The following is a 22299-nucleotide window of genomic DNA, read 5'->3' as shown; positions in this document are numbered from 1 at the left end:
ACCTTTACAGTGGAAAGGTTTGGAAATTGCCAACTTAATGAGTGATCAGATTTAGTATCAATTATAATGGGAAAACTTGGCATTGTATGCCTTCTCTGTTTAAACTGTATTATACCTATGACTTGGCTTTGCTAAAAATGTTTAACCAATATGAAATCAAGTTTCCACTAAGATCCATCTTGAAGACAGAGGAACAAAATGAACACTATGAGGAAATGAATTAGACACATAAAAAAATTCAAGGCATCTAAAGACAACCATGATGGACTGTTCAAAAAACCAGTATCACAAAATGATGGTATCATTTAAAGTGACAGACCAAATGTAACAATGCACAAACCTGGAAAGTGACCCCTAATAGAGTATCTATGAAATATATTCTTACAGCAATTAGAGAAGTTTCAGTTTGAACCAGGTGTTGTAAGATTCCATTAAATTATTAATTTTAAGGTATGATTGTAGTAGTTCACTTACACGTAATACTTAAGGAGATACAAACTGATTTATTTAAGAATGAAGTGATATATTTTATAATGAGCTCACACATGGTACAGCAAAAATAACATACTTTATTTAAAAACAAAACAAATGTGAAAATTAAATGCTCAAATCAAGGTGGAAAGTAAAATGAGTGTCAGTATAGATTGCATTCTGTTTCTCTGTCAGAAAACTTTCAGAACAAATTTGTTTTTTAAAAAAAATGACAAGGTAGATAGCTTTGTGTTGAATCCTTTTAATTTCTATAGTATTATACATACATTCCTCATACCTCTATCTGGTAGTTCAGATGGTATAATATTTTTTTTTAATTCAGTGTTTGTTTATTTGAAAGGCAGGGAGACAAAGATTTCTTATCTACTAGTTCACTCCCCAAATGCTTGGAATAGCCAGGCCTGAGCCAGGCAACAGCCAGGAGCTGAGAGTTCAATCTGGGCCTACCCTGAAGACGCCTGCAGGGATCCAAGGGCTGCTCCTGGGGGTGTATCAGCAGGAAGCTGGAATTAACAGCAGAGTCAGCATTCATACGCAGGCTCTCTGGGATAAAGAAATCCCAGGCCATGTTCTCACTGCTGCACCAACTGCTGTGCCAGCAGCTTTATTATTTATTCTTAACATCTTCCTATTTGCTACATTCTTAAAGTTTCTTCGCAGTTTTAGATCTCTGATTGAACTGAAGCAATAAGGTCTGAATTCAGATCTCTGCATGTTCTGTATTGAAATGGGCCATCTTAGTTTGGACCGATATGCAAACCGTCAGGAATTCAGTGATGTATCAACAACAGAAATGTGCTTCTCCCTGTTCTGGAACCAAGATTAGGGTGCTGGTCTACTTGGGTTCCGGTGAGGACTTTCCTCTTTTTACACTGTTGCTTTCCCACTGTGTCCTCACATAGCTCAAACAGAGCTAGAGACAGAGCTGGAGCGCTGGAGAGCTTTTTTTGGGTTGCTCGTATAAGGGAATTGACCTCATTCGTGAGGGTTCCACCCTCATGACTCAATTGTTTCCCAAAGGCTCCCACCTCCAAATAGCAGGATTAGGACTTCAACACAAAATTTCTGAACATTCAACTCCCAACATTCATTTTATCAAAGACAAATTTCGTGAACTATAATGCAGCTTTTTTCAGTGCATTTAAAAGATTCACTAACAGTAATATTGATGATAAAAGTAAAACTATCTAATGTTAATTCAAAATATTTGCAATAAAAGACACTTTTTACAGAAAAATGCATGTTATAAACCATTAACCACACTTTTAGTAGGATATCATTTCACAGTTTAGGCATCAAGAGGTAAATGTTTTCACTCACATCACACAGGAAATAAGAGAAGCACAAAGGCAGTGATAAGTACATGTTGCTGCAAAAAATTTCCCATAACTTTACATTAATTTTTGTTTTTAGTATGAATTTCCTAAAATTTATCAAGAACCGGAGGTATTGAAAACCTCTTACCCATTTATTGTCAATTTGTCTTAAAGAAAGGTTGACACATTGGCAGAATTATTATCTAGCATGATTATTCTATATTGTATTTTTATATTCTATAAATGTTAAGTCTTTAACCATCCGTGGAAAATTCGTATAATGAAGACCATGCATGGATTTCAACTTTTGCACAAAAATTAATTTATCTCTAATGTCATTTCCCGTGAACTTTTGGATGTAGAATAATAAGCATGGTTTCTTAGGTTACATTATGAATTTTCTGATGTTGATAAAGGTGTGAATGTTGTCTAAAGGCTTTATCACATACTTTACACTTATATGGTCTCTCACCAGTGTGAATTCTCTGATGTTCATTGAGGTGTGAATTAAGCCTAAAGGCCTTTCCACACTCTTTACACTTATAGGGCTTTTCACCCGTGTGAATTCTTTGATGTATTCTAAGGTCTCCACTACGACTAAAGGCCTTCCCACATTCCTTACATTTGTACGGCTTTACACCTGTATGAATTTTCTGATGTTGTGTAAACTGTCCACGCCAACTAAAGGTCTTCCCACATTCTTTACACTCATAGGGTTTTAGACCTGAATGAGTTTTTACGTGCTCCTTAAGATTACCTCTACGAATAAAAGCCTTCCCACATTCTTTACATTCATAGGGCTTTTCACCTGTGTGAATTCTCTGGCGCTCACTAAGGTAAAACCCAAATCTAAAGGTCTTCCTGCATCCTGTACATTTGTAGGGTTTTACATCAGTGTGAAATTTCTTGTGCAGACTCACTTGAGAGCGCCCCCTAAAGGTCTTCCCACATTCCTTACATTCATAGGGCTTTACTCCAGTACGAATTCTCTCGTGTTCAATAAGGGCTGAACGAAGTAAAGGCTCTCCCACATTCTTCACATTCATACGGTTTCTCACCAGTATGAATTCTCTGATGTACTCTCAGGTCACCACTAAAATTAAAAGCTTTCCCACACACTTCACATTCAAAGTGTTTTACACCACTGTGAATCGTTTTATGCCGATTAAGCTGCCCATGCACATTAAAGGTTTTCCCACAGTCCTTACATTCGTAAGATTTCTTACCTGTATGTGTCCTTCTGTGTTCAGCAAGGTAAAAACCAAGTCTAAAGACCTTCCCACATTCTTACATTCATATAGTTTTGCACCAGTATGAATTTTCTGATGTCGGATAAGCTTTGCACAGGCACCAAAGGTTCTCCCACAGTCCTTACATTTATAGGTTTTCTCAACTGTGTGAATTTTCTCATGTACTGTGAGGTAGAAATTAAGTCGAAAAGCTTTCCCACATTCTTTACATTTATAAGGTTTCTCACCAGTGTGAATCCTCTCGTGCTGAGTAAGCTCTAAATGACTAAAAAAGCCCTTATCACATACCTTACACTTACAAGGTTTTTTGCCAGTATGAATTCTCTTATGTCTAGTAAGTTGTGAGTTGATGATAAAGGCCTTCCCACATTCTTGACATTTATAGGGTTTCTCCCCAGTGTGACATCTCTGATGCAGAGTAAGTTGATAGCTTTGCCTAAAGCCCTTCCCACATTCCTTACATTTATAGGGCCTTTCACCAGTATGAATTTTTTGATGTAGAGTAAGTTGATAGCCACTACTAAAAGTATTCCCACATTCTTTACAAACATGTTTCTCATTAGAATGAATTTTCTCGTGTCGAACTAAATTGGAGTCACAACTAACGGGCTTCCCACTTTCCCTGTATTGAGGATTCTCGCTATCATGGATTTTCTGCTTGGGAGGATGAGATGTATGGTTTTGAGTCGATGGCCTTCTTTGATTCATAATTTTCTTTTGACTGAAATGTCCTTCTTGAGGTTCCTGTTGACCTTCAGTCTCACTTTTGCTTTCCTGATCATTTCTGACAATGGATCCTTCAAGGTCAGAAGTTGTATTTCTTTTTACTTTCTCCAAATTAGATGAACTGATTTCATGACTATGCTTTTCTGGAGATAACGTCTTGTTCTTACTCTTGGAGAACAAACCTGAAAGAAAAACAAGTACACAAAAATCATTTCCCCACAGCCATTCAAACCTAAAACATTCATCTTCAAAATAAGGGACAAGAACAATTTTTATTAGAAGTAAAAGGTTTGAGGAACTTCACAATATAGTCTTAAAATTTGAACTCAAGGCAGTATGAGCTTAGAGAGTACAAGATAAGATTAGGATGGTATGGGAAATAGTTTACATCTAGTGGTTCAGAAATGTTGGTGTGGATAAGAATCCTGTGGGGAATTCATTAGAAATACTGCTATTTTGGGCCCCGGCGAGGTGGCGCAAGTGGTTAAAGGTCCTCGCCTTGCATGCCCGGGATCCCATATGGGCGCCGGTTCTAATCCCGGCAGCCCTGCTTCCCTTCCAGCTCCCTTCCTGTGGCCCAGGAAAGCAGTCGAGGACAGCCCAAAGCTTTGGGAACCTGCACCCGCGTGGGAGACCCGGAAGAGGCTCCTGGCTTCGGATCGGTATCGGCCCGTTGCACTCACTTGGGGAGTGAATCATTGGACGGAAGATCTTCCTCTCTGTCTCTCCTCTCTGTACATCCGCCTTTCCAATAAAAAAATAATAAAAATAAATCTTTAAAAAAAATTAAAAAATAGAAATACTGCTATTTTGATAACATTCCAGATCAAACGAGAAGGAACTGAGTATCTTTACTTTTTAATTCCATTAGATTCTTCTGAAAAGCTTGAGACTCTCCAATTGATAATTTCAGTAGTTTTTCTTTATTCTTAGACTAAAATACAAACATGTCACCATAGATTGTAATATGGTCTTTGGTTTCTTAACCTCTTTCATAGGCACTGAGCATCTGATTTCCCACAACAGGGGTTTCTATTTAGATCTGGCTTGTGCTATGACCTTTCCAATACCACACAGATCTAAATATGCTGTTAAGTCTCTTAAAAATGACTCTGTGAAAAGCTGACTCCTTTTCATCCTTCAATCTCAGGTTATAAATTTCTTTCACAGAATGGGCTGCCCTACTGACTGTAAGTCAGTCTTACAGCCTTTATTTCTATTCCAGTGTCAGTTTCTTTCATTTTACAATTTTCAAATGCATGGCCATTAATTTTCTGCCCTTCTGCATATTTTCTTCTTTTTTAAAGATTTATTTATTTTTACTGGAAAGCTAGGTTTACAGAAAGGAGGACAGAGAGAAAGATTGTTCATCTGCTGGTTCATTCTGTAAGTGGTTGCAACAGCCAGAGCTGAGCTGATCCGAAGCCAGGAGCCAGAAGCTTCTTCTGGGTCTCCCACGCGGGGGCAGGGTCCCAAGGCTTTGGGCTGTCCTTGACTGCTTTCCCAGGCCACCAGCAGGGAGCTGGGCAGAAGTGGAGCTGCTGGGATTAGAACTGGCGCCCACATGGAATCCCAGCACATTCAAGGCAAAGACTTTAGCCCCTAGGCTACCATGCCAGGCCCGAAAATCTCCTATCTTGAAACACACTGTTTTATCCTGTATCACTTCATAGCTATTAACCTCATCACTAGTTCTCTTCCTAACAAAATCCCCATAAAGACATGCTCTACTTCAGAACATCAGCGCTGCTTTGCCTCCAACTCTCTTTTGAGACATACCTAGTAAGCTTCCACCCCCAGAGTCCATGGACGCCTTGATCTCTTACACAAAGTCACAGCCAACTTCCTTCTGCTGTCCTGTGGACAATTCTCAGTGGACACTTCCTCCTGGCTGAAACCTTTCTTCATTTGTCTTGTGCCCCCTGGATTACTTGTTCTCAATCTACTTACTGCCACCTCTTCCTTCTCTGTTTAGAAACAGAGTAACTCTTTTTCCACTCTGGAGATAGAGTGCCCCAGGCTTATCTGGCCCTCTTCGTTCTAACAGCATGTATTTATTCATTCCCTAGGGGAGGACTCTCTGTAAAGGGCCAGAGAGTCAAGATCAGAGGCTTGGTGGGTCCTGTTTTTTGTTTGTTTGTTTTTTCTGTTTCAGTTGAGCTATTCTACCAAACAAAATATGTATAAATAAACACAGGTGGCTATGTTTCAGCAAAACTTTACTTACCAAAACAGGCAGAGGCTTGGATCAGCACTGACAGATTTATCCAGTTGCTTTGAATTTCTTGCTGTCCCTCAAGTACACGAGGCCCTTCCTGCCTTCACACAGCACAGCCTTTCCCCCGGATGCTCATGTGGACTAAGTTCCTATTTCATGTCTCTGCATTGGCAGCACCTCCTTAGAAAAGCTTTCCTTGAGTACCCCACCCAAATTAATGCTACCCGACCTCTCTCCCCTTTGCCTGTCCTGCCTTCATAGCAAGCATCATTATTTAATGTTATATTATCTGCTCCCTTATTTACACTTCCCTGCATCTCTCACAGAACTGCAAAGCCAGCCTCAGGTTTGGGCTTCATCATCCATGTATCAATAATATTTAAAACTGTGCCTGGCCTGGCTCAGAATGGGCCCTCAGTAAATATATGCTGAATAGGTGAAAGAATGAACTTTTAAGCATTGGAAACGAGTACATGAAAACATGAATGAAGTAAGGTGGAAGGCAAATGATTGCATTGAGAAAAAGAAGATAGCCTATTGAGATAAGAAATGAAGAGGAGGGGAAGGGGAGAGAAGAACAAGGACAGAGGTAGCTGGGACCTGAGCTGACATCCTTTTGGTAACTTACATCAGGAAAGCTTGTTTCCTTCCCAGCTTTGGCCTGTGGGCCTGAAGCCCCTGAAGGGGACCTTGCAGGGCTTCCTCGCAGACCAGCCGGGTTTTAGTGACAGTGATAACTTCCAGCTGCCTGAGGAGGCTTCACTCACCTGGGTACTTTCCTCCTGTCACATCCCTTCCCACCATACGAGGCTCTTTCCCTTGCTCCAACAAGGTAATCACATCTGGCTTCGAGACAGCATACCCTGCTTTCAGGAAGGAAATAAAAGATGTAGAAGTAAAACACGCAAATTCCAAAACACTCGGAAGCTTGGTTAAATTTAGTAATAAAATCTGAATTAACATGATGTTGATACATACTTCTGAGAAAATGGATAGCATGAAGGTAATATTTGACTTAGGGTGATCTAAGAATCCCAGAAATCATAAAACTTGATGAGCCAGAGAGATCTTTTTAGAATTAAAACACATATAGGCGCACTCTAGTAAGAGGTGGCAGTGATGAAGAGTATAAACTCTGGAGCCAGAAATCTGGGGGTTCAAATCCTGCTTGAGCCACCTACTCATTATAGCAAATTCACTGGGCCTCAGTTTCCTCATCTGTGAAATGAGAATAAAAGTCTCATAACTAATGCTGAGAATACTACCTCACAATCGTAAGGTTTTAATGAACTGTTTTCTTTTTTCTGATATTGAAAAAATAATACAAAAAGCTTTCTGAGTCATGGGTTCCTGCTATATTCTCTTAGAGCTAAATGCTAAGCTAATGAATTTTAACTTTTAATCAAAAGCAAGTTAAAAAATGTTTGTTGTAGGAAACAGAATATTTTTATCTAAAATATATTTTGTTCATCTACTAGGGATGGGGAGGGGGCCTTTTTTCCTGCCAGGAGTTATTTGGATAGTTAGAACATCATTCTCAGGACATGCAATGTTACCAACTTAAAGATTAGCCTGCTGTAGATTGATTGACTTTCGAGTCTTGCCTGTGGTTGCTGTGACAGGGGTAATTTTGTAAGCTTTGTGTAACCTGTGGGCCAGACATTCTGCACCCCTGAATGACACAAAAACTATAGATCCAGCGTGGGCCAATAGCAGAGGTGGCGGGGAGGAGGGGGGGGGAGGGCTGTTCTCCTGTATCTAGGACAGCAAGAACAGAACATCCGTAACAGTTCTCAACTCAGATATGATGTGAAACCTGGTTTGCTTGACCTTGGCTCTGCAATCAGTATCTCAGCATTCAAACCCAGTCTTGAAGTCACTAAGGAAGGGGCAATTTTAGGAGCAAATAGAGAAATGTTTCATGAGGATCGCTGAAGTATGATGAAAACAAAAAATATTTAGTCTGAGTGTCATTTACAAACCAACAAAGTTAACTCATCCCATAAGAAACAGAGAAAGAGTTCAGCTTGTTTTGTAGGAAAATATCCTGAATTCAAAGACATGAAATCTGTCATTGCAGAGAGGAGCTCGCATATTTGACGTGGAAGACCTCACCCACGGAGACAAGGTTTCTATAGTTCTCCAACATCACGTCTCTGTACAGGCTCCTCTGAGCAGGGTCCAGGCACTCCCATTCCTTCTGAGAGAATTCAATAGCCACATCTTGGAACATCACCACTGCCTGAAGATGTAGAATAACACGTCATGGGTGAAACCACAAAACAACAATTTAAGAAGGGCAGAGAGTAAGATTTATTTGTTTATTTGAAAGAACGAGTTGTAGAAAAGAGAGACGAGAGGGAGAGAATCTTTCATCCACCGGGTCACTCCCCAGATAGCTGCAGTGATCAGGCTTGAGATAGGTCAAAGTCAGACATGGGTCTCCCATGTGGCGGAAGGGGCCCAAGGGTGTGGGCCATCTTCTGATGCTCTCCCGGGTGCATTAGGGAGCTGCATCGGAAGAACAGCCAGTGTTCAGACTGGAACCTACATGCAATACGACGCATTGCAGGTGGTGGCTGAATGTGCTACACCAAACTTGCAGCCCCATTACCTTATTTTCTTGAAGAATCAAGTTGGTGCATGCAAGATTCCCTAAAAATGGGAATACGTGATTAGCCAAAATTTTTAGGAACAAACAATTACGTTTTACAATTAATTGAAGTAGTGGGTATAAGCAAATAAGCTGATTCGCTCCTGCTTCAAAATTTTAAAGAAATAATTAATAATAAACAAATTTATAGATGAAATAATAAAAATTAATAAGATATTAACTAAAGGAAAAAGAGGAGCCCTGTATCTTTCATTTTCCTTAGGTAACTTTTCGAAAGGAGTTATTCATTTGGAAGGCAGAGTGACAGAGAACTGGAGAGGCAGAAATCTTCTCTCTTCTATCTGTTCACGCCTCCAGGTGACTGCCACAGCAGACACCGGTCAGGCCTAAGCCAGGAACTCCATTATGGTCCCCTATACGGGTCACAGGGAACTATTTACTTGGGCTATCTTCCACTGATTTCCCCATACACATGAGCAGGAAGTGAAATTCCAAACTTCATGTAACATTCTGATACATTACCAAGTGTCTCAAGCAGCAGCTTAAACTACTGCATCACAATGCAATGATTTTTAAAGTATGTTTAAAACATAAATCATGGGGGCTGGTGCTGTGGCTTAGTGGATTAATCTGTTAGCTGCAATACTCATGTTCCATGTGGGCACAGGTTTGAGTCCCAGCTGTTCTACTTCCCATCTAGCTCTCTGCTAATGTGCCTGAGGAAACAGCGGAAGGCCCAGGTGCTGGCTGTCGCAGCCATTTGAGGAGTGAACCAGCAAATAGAAGATCTCTTTCTCTGGTTCTCTCTCTGTGTAACTCTGACTTTCCAAATAAAATAACTTTTAAAAAAATCATGGAGGCCACCTTGCATGCGCCAGGATCCCATAAGGGCGCTGGTTCATATCCCAGCTGTTCCACATCCCACCCAGCTCCTTGCTTGTGGCCTGGGAAAGCAGTTGAGAATGGACGAAAGCCTTAGAACTCTGCACCCATACAGGACCCTGCACCTTTGGGCTGTCCTCGACTGCTTTCCCAGGCCATAAGCAGGGAGCTGGATGGGAAGCAGAGCTGCTGGGATTAGAACCAGTGCCCATCTGGGATCCCAGCTCATGCAAGACAAGGACTTTAGCAGCTAGGCTACTGCGCTAGACCCCTCCTTGTCTGTTAAAAGCAAGCTCCAACCACACACTGAGACCATACTCAGTTAACTGGGCTGCAGCTTATCCGCAGGCACAGGTCTGTGGGAAAGCCCAGGTTTTTCCCATCTGAAGTCAAGTCCATCCATACTTTGTTCCATCCACACATCATATCTGACAGGGGATATTCAGAAACCTCCCTTCCTGTAGGGACCTGATTTCTCTTCTGTTTCTGCTAAGTACACAGGAAATGCTGAATGATTTGGTGGGTGTTTGGTGGGTACTGGTTAGGCGAAAGAGGAAAACAGAAGTAGAGCCTGGCAGGGGTGGAGATTAAGTTAAAAAAATTTTGGAAATTTTATGATAAAGAATGAAAAATCATGATTTTAAAAAATGTCCAGAAGGAACAAGCAATAGCAACTTACAAGGGCCATGATTTTAGAATCACAGGAATTGGTTGGTCTTCCTCAAGACTTCTCCCAGAGGAACACAGTTCTAGCAAGCCTGGATTGGGGGGAAAAAAAAAAAGAAACAATGATAGCAAAACATAGCTGAGTACTTTTTTCTTGTTAATTCTTGCTTGCTAATACCTCCTCCAAAAGGCTTACTTCTCTGTCACACACAGCCTCGCCACACCAAGGAAATGTGGCTATGCAAGGATACAGAGCAGTGTTTCTGAATTAGAACACCTGCCCAGCACTCTGGGTAGGCCTGTGAGCGGGGTTCAGAACTGCCTGGAATAGATTTTTCCTCCTTTGATTCTCACCATCCACAAAGGAGCCTTTGGTCCCAAGCAGGCCATCTCCATGGCCTCAGGCCTTTCTGACCTCCCCAGACTTAAAGACAGGAGACCAAGAGTCTGAAAACCAGGGTTCATGGGCCAAATTTGACCCACTTACATTGTTTTGTAAATAGAATTAAAATGAAACACAATCATACCCATTTATTTACTCTTGTCTGTGTCTACATTCAGAAAGTTATATAGCCAAGTTGAATAACTATTATGAGGGAGATTATATAGCCTTAAAGCCTAGAATATCTGCTGGTTGACCCTTTGTTTAAAACAAAATTTGGGGTCAGCATTGTGGCCTAGTGAGTAAAGCTGCCGTCTGCGATGCTGCCAAACCACACGATGCCAGTTTGTGTCCTGGTTGCTCCAACTCTGATCCGCTCTGTGATAATGACCTACGATAAACAGCAGAAGGTAATCTATGTACAGTGCGTGATTTGAGGACACCCAACAAGATGAACTCCTGAAAGCATTTCCCAGAAAACTACAAAAATGCCCCTTCCCATACTCTGTGCCCGGCTGATAGATTCTGTAACTACTTAGAGAATGAATGTGAATGTAGACATATGGCCGTCACTGCTTGCACATGTTGGTAGGAAGCATTGTGGCGCCATCTAACCTTGATAGCATTATAAGGCTACAAGGAGAGACAGCGTAAGCCTGAAATTGTGATTGTCTCCTTCCCAGCATCTAGCCACTTGCAATGGGTACCTTCCCCACTTTTACTTACCTGCCAATCAATGAACCCTCCTCAATTCTACATGACAGCTTAGGTCCACACATCATGATCTTGGCTAGAGTCACCAAGAAAGGCCCAATTCTATGCCAGGCTGGATCAGAACACCCACTGCGTATGCATAAAACCTGTGGCTTGGAGCTGACCTGGTCTGGGAGCTAAGGGGATGCCCCAGCTGGGTAGTGGTTCCCACTGGTGAGCGTGAGAGCCAGAATGGGGCTGGTGCCCTAGGCTGGGCATAACTGCAGTATCCCTCAGCATGGGTATGCACTGGGTCCAGGGTGTGTTGTACCAGGCTGAACTTGACTCTAGCACCAGCTGGTGCTTGCGAGAGCCAGGAGTAGAACAGGTCTCAGCACCTGCTAAACCATGCAAGAGCTGGGTCTGGGGTGGACCAGGCTTGACTGGGCTATAGCACCCAAGAGTAAGAACCAGAATGGGTGTGGGCTGGTCAGGCAAAACTTGTTCCTGCCAGGACAGAACATGATCCAAGTCCAGCTGGGCCAAGGACCCAGAGGATGCGCAAGGTCTGTCACTGAGAGGTGACCTAATTATAGGAATTTGGAGAACTCTGTCAGGTTGCTATCCCTGGGGATGAGAACAAAAACCAAGTCTGGGAGCAACCCAGATCAGGCTAGTTACAGTACCAGCTGGCACACGTGCAAGTCAGGTCCTGGGGTGGGCCAGGTTGGGCCTATTTAAAACATTCACTGGCAGATCTGAGAACCAGGATGAGGGTAGGACAGGCCAGGTTGGACTGTAACACCAGCCAGTTCACATTAGGGCCAGTACTGGGGGCTGGCTGGGCAGGGCTGGGCTCAAGCACCCACTAGCAAGATCTGGAACTGGGGACAGATCAGACCAGGCCAGACTACAGTGCCTGCTGGCAAATGCTGAGGTGAGGTGGGCCATGGCAGACTGGGCTGCAGCAAGGGAGGCTGCGGGGACTCTTCTGCTGGACTACTGCTCTCACTAGCAAGTGTGAGAACTGGGACCAAGGGCAGACCTGGCTGGGTGGGGCTACAACACCTGTTGGCCTGCATGTGAGCTGTTTTAGGGGGAGAGCCAGGCTGAGCTAAGCAATTGTATCCACTGTTACATGCATGTCCAGAGTAAGTGCAGGCTGGTCAGGATTTGACAAGGGGCAGGAACATTGAGGGAAGAATTTGTCAGAGCTGAGCCTCACTCCTGAGCTTCCTGGCTACAGTTCCTGAGAGGCTAAGTGGGGGCAGAAAACCTTGAATATGCCATTGCTCGGCCAAAGGGAATCAGAGACAGGAAACGGGGCTCCAAGCAAATAAGAATGGAGCACTAGACCCCTGGGCCCACAGTGGACTTCTTCCAGGTTCAACAAATCATTACTGTTTCAACATCTGTCCATCATACCCTTACTCCCTCACCTTACTTGCCTTTTCCCCACTGCAGTTTGCAGTAGGAGGCCAACTGGTGGAGAAGGGGGATGGGGGTGAGAGATGATACTGCTGAGGTATGAAAATGACCTTCCCTCTAGCCCTATCACGTGTATTGTTCCCCACTTTAGAGCTTAAACAGGCAGGACCTGGGTCTTGCATACCCTTCCTTCCCTCTTGAAAATGTCTTGCTCATGGCTCAGCACAATGACTCAATTAACTAATCCTGCATCTTCAAGTGCCAGCATGTCCTGGCTGCTCCACTTCCCATCCAAATTCCTGTCCGTGGCCTAGGAAAGCAGTGGAGGATAACCCCAAAGTCTTGCACCTGTGTCGGAGATCCAGAGGAAGCTCCTGGCTCCTGGATGTGGATCAGCTCAGCTCTGGCCATTTGTGGAGTGAACCAGAGGAGGGAAGTTTTTTTTTCTCCCTCTCTCACTAAATCTGCCTTTCCAATAAAAATAAAATCTTAAAATAAATAAAAATAAAGGGTGCAGGATGGTAGTCTGGTGGAAATTGTCCTTTCCTTGTACGTTTGGGGCTGTCATGTGGCCACCAGTTCTAATCCTGGCAGCCCCACTTCACATCTAGCTCCCTGCTTGTGGCCTGGGAAAGCAATCTAGGACAGCCCAAGGCCTCGGGACCCTGCACCTGCATGGGAGACCCAAAAGAGGATCCTGGCTTTGACTCCTAGCTCCAGATCAGCTCAGCTCTTGCCATTGCGGCCACTTGGAGAGTGAATCATCGGACAGAAGATCTTCCTCCCTGTCTCTTCTCTCGGTATATCTGACTTTCCAATAAAAAGAAATAAAATCTAAAATCTTAAATAATGAAATGTCTAGATCAGTGCCAAGCACACAGAAGTTGCTGCTTAACAGGAGTGAACTCCAATAGCTGAGAGCCCCCAACTCAAGATACTTGTTTGACATTCAGCCAAGTGACAGGGAAAAGACCTAAGCAGGTACAAAGTTCCTCAGGGGCAGTTCTAATCATGTGTGTTCCCATCCACAAATACACCAGCCAAGCTCAAGACAGACACCTTGCCACTGCTGAGTTATGGCTAAGCTGGACAACAGGGGCTCTGCCCTGAGGACATGGTGCAAATAATTGGTAGTTTAGCTATGGGGAGTGCAGCTAAGGCAGGTAACTGGCTGCTATCTTTAGATTCAGATGTGGGCCCCAGGAGGCCAGGGGTTGAGAAATTATAGGATACCCCAGAAAAAAGGGAAGGACACCCAAATTGGGATGGGGAACCCGCACCATTTCACACGCTTTTGGAGCTATGTCTTTTTGTACTCATGCGTCAGGAGCCCCTGGTGCAGAGAGCTCAGACTGTGTTCTGGTCAAGGTGGACTCATCTAGGGAAGGAAACTGGCCCATGTTCAGGGACACCTCAGCACCACCTGGGGCCTCTCCACCACCACCAGGTTGCCGTGTGAGAACATCTCCGTGTCCGAAAGGCCAGCCTCCTTGTCACACATTCTGGAGGATGAGCAACATGGTAGTCTGGGTGGTGGGTTAACACTTGAGAAGCATCTTCTTGGGCCTGTGCTCATCTCGTTTTCCAGGGGCCTCAACACAATCCTTCGCTCTTTAGTGTGATACCTCCCCCATGGACTAGACCACCAGGGGTCCTGGGGAAGTGGGGGGGGGCAACTGTCTTAAAGGGCCAGCCCAGATCTTGGTCCCACAATCCCCTCCCCACTCCTGCTCATCTTCATTGCCTTTTTCCCTGTCTGCCGTATATGTTGTTGTAGGTCTCCTCCATTTCAGACAGAAGGCTGAAGATAGGAACATCCTTGGCCTTGTGCTGCTGCTTTTTAATGGCTTTGTGGATTTCCACAAACATAACTTACCTTAAAGTTGACCAAGAGGGGTGGCAAATCCAGCCCCAAGTAGATAACAGAGCTCTACGCAGTAATAGCAGTAATATAACTGGTGCCAAGGTTCATATCAGCCACAAAGTCCCACAAGCTGATGTTGGAGATGGTGATGAAGGCGTGGTAGAGGCTGATGAGTAGGGACTGTCATATTTAGACACATGAACATGAAGGGCAGCATCAGCAAATGAACTAGGAACTGCACTAGGAAGATGGCTGTATACATACCTTTCACAGACTCACGTCTGCCTCAGTGAGGAACTGACCAGGCACATTCCTGGAAGAACTTGCCCTAGGCATTGCTGCACACGGGGCAGAACAGTCCAAAAGACCACATTAAATGGAGACACACCCAGCAGTGGTCCTTGGTGCTATGAAAAAAAAAAAATGACTCCTTAAATTTCCTTCTGATGGTATTAAAACTTAGTTTTTTGGGGGGGTGGGGTGGATAGCATTGTGGCATAACTAGTTAAGCCATTACCTGCACCTGTCAGCATCCTATATGGGTGCTATCTTGTGTCCTGTCTCTTCCATTTTTGATTCAGCTCCCTGCTACTGTGCTTGGGAAAACAGCCAATTATGGCCCAAGTGCTTGGGCTGCTGCATCCATGTGAGGAACCCAGATAAGCATTCCATGCGGGTTTCGCCTCCTTCTTCACTCTGTAACTCTGCCTTTCAAATATGTAATCTTTTTGAAAAATAAAATGTGGCTTTCACATTTGCAACTGTGATTTGAGAAGACATTTGCGTATAGTGTGAGGTTAAAGAACTCAAATATATAATTTACATTTATAAATGACATGCAAATGTATGTCTTGGCATGATTTGTTGAAGACTAGCTTTTCCTCATCAGATTTCCTGGTACCTTTGTCAAAAAAATTTGATTGTAAATGAAAATGTTTATTTTTGAGCTTTCAATTCTGTTCTAGTAAATTATATATTTATGCCAATTTAAGTTTTAAAATCAAGAGATATGTAACTTCCAACATTGTCCCTCTGAAGATTGTTTTGATTACCCACTGTATATTCGTATGAATTTTAGGGTCAGCTTGTCTCTTTCTTTTTTTAAGTTTTACTTAAGTTTACTTTTATTGGAAAGGCAGATTTACAGAGAGGAAGATCTTCCATCTGCTGGCTCTCTGCCCAAAGCCAGGAGCCAGGAGCTTCTTCTGGGGTCCCAAGGTCCCATTTTCTACTGCTTTCCCAGGCCACAAGCAGGGAGCTGGGTGGGAAGTGGAGCAGCCGGGATATGAACCACCACCCATATGGTATCCTAGCCTATGCAATGCAAGGACTTTAGCCACAAGGCTACTATGCCGGGCTCATTTGTCTCTTTCTGAAAAAAAAAAAATATTCCATCAACGTTTGGATTGGAATGTCACTGAAACTACAGATCACTTTGCACAACCTTTATATTCTTAACTATGCTGGGTTTTAAAATTCAGAATATAGGATATCTACATTTATTTAGACCTCCCAGTTATTCCAGCAGTCTTTTGTAGTCTTTTATTCCTAGATATTTTATTCTTTTTGGCATTTAATTTCCAGATTATTAACTATAAATGTGTAAGAAACAGTTGGTGTTTATCTCTTAACCTCGACCTTAATGGACCTCTTTATCATTTCTAGAAGATGTTTCTCAGTTTTTCTACATACAGGATTATGAATACCTTTTTTTTTTCTTAGAACTTCCAGTAAAATATTGAACAAAAGTGATGAGAACAAACATTCTGATCTTGGTCTTCATCTTAAGGGGAAAGTATTCAGTCTTGCACCATTAGTGTGTTAGCTTTAGTTTTAATAAATGTGCTATCAAGTATTTTCTAAAGTCTCAAGCACCACAAAGGCAGACATTTTATCCCATTGTGGTGTTTAGAGGTGATTGGATTGGGATATTAGGGTGGAACTTCCCTGGTGGCTTTAAAGAGACCACCTCCAGACACATGTGTGCCCTCTGGTCATGTGGTATCTGCACTGACTCAGGGCTCTGCCAGCAAGAATGGCATGATCATAGGCTGAACCCAAGCTTGTACTGTGAACCTCCAACGGTTACCATCATCTAAAATAAATCTTTTTTAAAAGATGTATTTATTTTTATTGGAAAGTCAGATTTATAGACAGAGGGAGAGACAGAAAGATCCTCTCTCAGCTGACTCACCCCCTAAGTGGCCAGAGTGGAGCTGAGCTGATCCAAACCAACCCTCTTCCAGATCTCCCAGGCAAGTGCAGGGTCCAGGCTCCTTTTCTTTATGAAATTATTTTCCTCAGCTGCCTCACTATAGTAACAGCCAGCTAGTACAATGTTTTTAATGTTGGAGAGGCTCTCTTTGATTCATAGTTTGTTGAGCATTTTTTCCCCTCAGTGTGTTTTGGCACCTATTAATATGATAATGGTATTATTTATTGTATGAGTTTATGTGCTGAAAGAATTGACTTTTTGAGTGCTAAACTACGTTAGCCACAGGAGTAATTACCAAGACACATAATTCTTTTCCTGTGTTGCTACAATATTTTGAGGATTTTTGTGACTATATTCAAGTAGCTATTGGTCTGTTGTGCTCTCTTCCAATGTCTTTAAGTCTGTCATATCTGTATAAAATTGGATTCATAAGCTAATTGAGATATATTCTCTCCCATATTTTCTGGAAAAGTCTGCGAAGGATCAGTATAATTTCCTATTTAACAACACAAGTCTGAGGTTATCTCAGTGCACAAGATTTAAATTAAAAATTCTTATAATCAGTCTGTTCAAATTTTATATGAGAATTTCAAAAAGTTCATGTAAAATGCAAAAAAAAAAAAAGAGGCAGGTTTATTTTGGTACAAAAATGTTAAAAATCCATCCATGTACTTTTCATGAAACTTTTGAAGAGCTAATATATTTGTTATTTTAGTTATCTTGGTAATATCTGTACTCCTAAGAAGCTTATCTATTTCAGCTAGTACTTATATGATCTACTTGCATAAGTTGTCTGTAATAATTTCTTCCTGCATATGCAAGTTTCCTCTATATATTACTCTTCATCACTGCAATATAGCGTCACCTTTTTTTTTTGCCATTTTCATATCTATTTATATTGCATCTTTACATGAGAATCACAAAAATACAATTTTATTGTCTTATGCAATAATTTAAAAGAAATCAATCAGAAGAATGGTGAAAAAGATGTATTTTTCTTTCTTACCTACATAATTACTTTATAGGTACTCCCTGTTTGTGTTCATTGGAATTGCTATTTTCAATAGGTTTTCTATTGCTACTGTAATCAATTATTACATATGTAACATAAATACAATCGGAAGTGTCTGTAAAGTCCCAGGCATCAAATGTCTCACAGGAAAGCATCTGTTTGTTACAGTGCTAGTTCCTGCTAGAGGCAAACATTGCCTCATCTTTGCCAGGTTCCACCTCATTCACTGGCTCACTACTCAATGGCCAGTTGTTCCCTCTTTCCTTCTTCATATGGCTTTTTTGCTTTCTTCTCAAAAGGCCTTATGATTACATGGAGAAACCCCCTACTCAACCAAGTAATTGTGCATAACCTCCCATCTCAAGAACCCTAATTTGTATCAACAAAACCTTTGGGGGTGGGGAGGAAGGGACACTTTAACAAACAGTAACATGTTCTCGTAAGCAGAAGGTGGGTATTTGTGTGTGTGTGTTTTCGTCTACTACATTGTCTTAATTTCCTTTTACTGAAGAACTACTTTCAGTATTATTTGTTAGGAAGATATGCTAATAATTCATCCAGCTTTTTGTTTATCAGGAAAGGCATTTGTTGGATATAAGTCTCCCAGTTGAGTACTCTGTTGCTTGTTTTTATTCTTATATATTGGTCATGTCTTAAATGTTCTTGAAAACAGCGCATTTTAGATAATATATTGTAGTATTTCTAGAGTCCAATCTTGCTTGTCTTCCTCTGGGAATTTTTCAATTTTGCTTTTTCTTTTTTTTTCCCCCATGAAAAACTAAATAGATGCTAGATAATCTGGTCCTACTAGTCTCATTGTATCTACTGTTTTTCTGACAAAAAGCATGAATAATACTGTTCAAAATCTATTATATGTAATATATGTACATTGATGATCAGAATGAAAATGTACAAACACTTAATAAAGAATACTTTGGTTGTTTCTTAAAAAGCTAAGCATATAATATAACCATATAACTTAGCAAACTACTCGTACTATTCAGATGAATTGAAATTATTCACACAGAAATCTATGGTATGTATAGCAGCTTTATTCATAATCACAAAAAACTTGAAATATTCCGATGTCCTTCAACAGAGAAATGAATAAACAAACTATGAACAGAAAATGACTTAGTACCTAAAGGAATGAACTTTTGATTCATGCAAAAATAAGAATAAATTTGAATGCATTTTGCTAAGCAAAAAAGCCAGATCCTCAAATCTACATTTCACATAATTCCATTTACATGACACTGGGATAAAAAAAACTCCAGGAATAAAATGCAGATCAGTAATAGCCAAGGGTTAAGAACAATGGATTTGACTATGAAGAGCAGTATAAGTGAATTTTAGCAGTAATTAAAGTGTTCTGCTTTAGGTTGTGGTACTAAATATATAACTATGAATTTATCAAAAGCCACAAGCCTTTGCAATAGAAAGAATAAATTTTATTCTATATAATGATTTTTTTTACTTTATGTAAATTTTTAAAAATTAATGTCAGAGGCTCCAAAGCTGGCATGCAGATGGCAATGAACCAGACATACAGAATGACAATCACAGTGAAGGAGATGGGCAAGCAAAGACTTAACCTAGTAACTTTGGAAAACAATGTTTGTTTGGATACCTTAAGACTAAAGAGTAAATATATAATGTATCTATCTGATATTATTTGTTTCTTACAGAGTTAGTAGTTGTAAAACCAAATATATACTAGGATTGAAGCATTGCTCAATGAAGTGTGCTCACTGGGAAAAGAAATTACAAATAAGCTAAGAAGGAATACTAGAATGAACCCCACTGTGTTGGACTGAAGCAAGGGATATGAGAATAATTCACACTCTTTTACATAGCTGTAAAGATAGGTATGGATACAGAAATAAACATAATTATGCATCTACATGCAGTTTAATATACATATATATATTTCCTAGTTTACCTGCTGAGAGAGGCTGGAAACAGTGAGTGTATCTACAGCCCAGACCTTAGTTCTCAAATGCCATTCCCCCATAAAAGCAAAACAAGTTTCTTGGAGAAGTGGCTGATTCCACAAAATGCTGCTGATGATGATTAACGATGATGATGATGATGATGGCGGAGCACGTCAAAAGGACACTGGAGTGAATAAAAAAAAAAAAAAAAAAAACTCCCAAAGTAGCAAAAGCTTGAACAGTTTGACTAACAAATAAATGTTACCATAATATTGGGATAGCTAATATTTATTTGTAAGTCAGATACTATCATATCAGGAATAATAAATAGTTATATACCCATACAGACATTAATTGTTGAGTAACAAATAAAGGACAACATTTCTTTACAAAAGAACTTCAATTAACAAGTCTACACTCAAATGTAGATGGAAAATAACCATTGTAATCACATTTAAATACTACTAATAACACTAATTTATAATGTTCAGAGCTGAGACTAGAGAATGTGATTGTTTTTAAGTAGCAATATTCTCAGGAGGAAAAAAAAAAGGTCATAATGATTGGCCAATCTCAGCAGGTGCAATGAAAGAGGTCTCATTCTACATCATAAAACCAGTTCAAAAATTCTGCTGTGATAAAATGAGAAATAGAAAATGTTAACAAAGGCTCAGTCTTATTACCATACCCAATAAAAAACTTGTAAATGTTTATAGCTAATATCTTGGTTTTTTATTAGAAATCTATCCCTCACATTATTTTTTAATCTAGGGAGAAACCTTAACTTCCTATTTTACTGCCAACATCTGTATATTAATCTTAAACCTCCAAAAAAGTAATTCAAATGACTGCTTTACTTGCTGATGTGCTAGCTTGGTCCTTGTTATATTAGATACTATATGTACTTGAATAGTTTGCCGAGTCTAGTTAGAATTATGGGTACTTTAGTCTTACTTGCAGGAGTAAATTAAAGCCCATGATCATGTTTGAATCCTTTGGCTCCCTTAAATTATTTAAGATAATTCCTTCTGTATGTTGTCAGTTACGAGAACTAAGCACATTTGTAAATCCAGGAACTGAAATATATAATAATATCATTATATAATATTCATAATACACAATGCTCTTGAATATCCGTTTGCTGTATTATATCAGTTGCATGAGGCGTTTTTTGGTGAAAAAAATGCAGTGCAGGTATACAGCATTTCAACTCAGAGTTAGGGTATGCAAAAGAAAGAGCAATGTGGTACAAAACTGATGTTCAACAAATATGGCTCTACCCTTTTCCCTACCATCCAGCCAGTTTAGATAAAATCCTTTTTTACTTCCTTCAGATTAAAATATGAACGTGACATAATTTAACACTTCCAGAATTCTTGTTTGTCAGTATTAATACTGTCCTAATCATTTTCCGTTATGACTAACTTTTTCACTGAATATTATCCTATCACATCGTTTACTGGCTTACATGGTACTGAATGTAAATTTTGTACAGCTGAATACACAGTACATACATTCACCAATTCTGTAAACAAGTTAAATGGCCTGTTGCCTCTGGAAGCCTGTAAAATAAAGGGAAATGATCAAGGATTAAGAAATCCTTTTTCATATAACCTTAGCATTTGGCTTTCTTTCTTTGCTGCAAATGCAAACAAAATTAATTTCACATTGTCATTGTTCTGGATCTACAGGAAATGAGACAGAATGATCCAGAATTGCCACCTACCAGCAGGTAAGGTTTACTGGGCAGGCATTGTGATTTTACACTATTAATTCATCTAACCTTCCTAATAATGCTACAAGTATTACTAATCCTACTTTTTTTAAAAAAAAGATTTATTTTTATTATTCTTTTATTGGAAAGGCGGATATACAGAGAGGAGAGACAGAGAGGAAGATCTTCCCTCCAATAATTCACTCCCCAAGTGAGCGCAACGGCCGATACTATGCCGATCTGAAGCCAGGAGATTCTTCCGGGTCTCCCACGCGGATGCAGGGTCCCAAAGCTTTGGGCCGTCCTCGACTGCTTTCCCGGGCCACAGGCAGGGAGCTGGATGGGAAGCGGGGCTGCCGGGATTAGAACCGGCGCCCATATGGGATCCCGGGCGTGCAAGGCGAGGATCTTAACCACTGCGCCACTGCGCCACCGCGCCGGGCCCACTAATCCTACTTTTTAAAGATTATTTATTTGAGAGACAGGGAATCAAACCAGTGACCGTGTCAGATGCCGGCACTGCAGCCAGTCACTTAACCTGCTATGCAACATCACTGGCCCCAATTCCCATTTCATGCTATGGCAAAAGGAGGTTCAACAAATTACCCAAGCTCACACACATAGCAAGTGTCAAGGCTAAGATTTTAAAACTAGATTTCAGTTTATATTCTTAGCCATTATATCATATTGCTTCTCACATTCCAGAACAATGTAGCCTGAGAAAAAGTCATGCTAGAATTGGGGATGGATAGGTGGGCTAAGAGACACTCTGTCCTTGTTAGAAACAGAGTTCTCTGCTGGACTACTTCCCTACTCGTAAGAACCCCAAAAAGCAAATTCCTAGTGTCAGCATTGTGGTGAGTGGATAAAGTTGTTACCTGTGACTCTGGCAT

General features: G+C 40.9%; 2 protein-coding genes across 2 annotated transcripts in view; one reads left to right on the top strand and one right to left on the bottom strand.

The window, feature by feature from the left end:
• The window catches only part of LOC121166871 (zinc finger protein 420), a 211096-nt gene that overhangs the window by 140955 nt on the left and 47842 nt on the right, over positions 1–22299 (top strand). The gene's annotated exons all lie outside the window — the stretch shown is intronic.
• LOC121166866 (zinc finger protein 540-like) lies at positions 2189–8613 on the bottom strand. The gene is given in 6 exon segments (XM_040996175.1): positions 2189–2825; positions 2827–3097; positions 3100–3966; positions 6770–6865; positions 8118–8244; positions 8554–8613. Coding segments are annotated over 6 exon segments (2058 nt in total).

This window comes from Ochotona curzoniae, unplaced genomic scaffold, assembly GCF_017591425.1.
Source record: "Ochotona curzoniae isolate NIBS_2020 unplaced genomic scaffold, NIBS_Ocur_1.0 patch258, whole genome shotgun sequence".
NCBI lineage: Eukaryota > Metazoa > Chordata > Mammalia > Lagomorpha > Ochotonidae > Ochotona > Ochotona curzoniae.
Note: the sequence above shows the minus strand (reverse complement) of the source record. Positions and strands in the feature narration are given on the sequence as shown.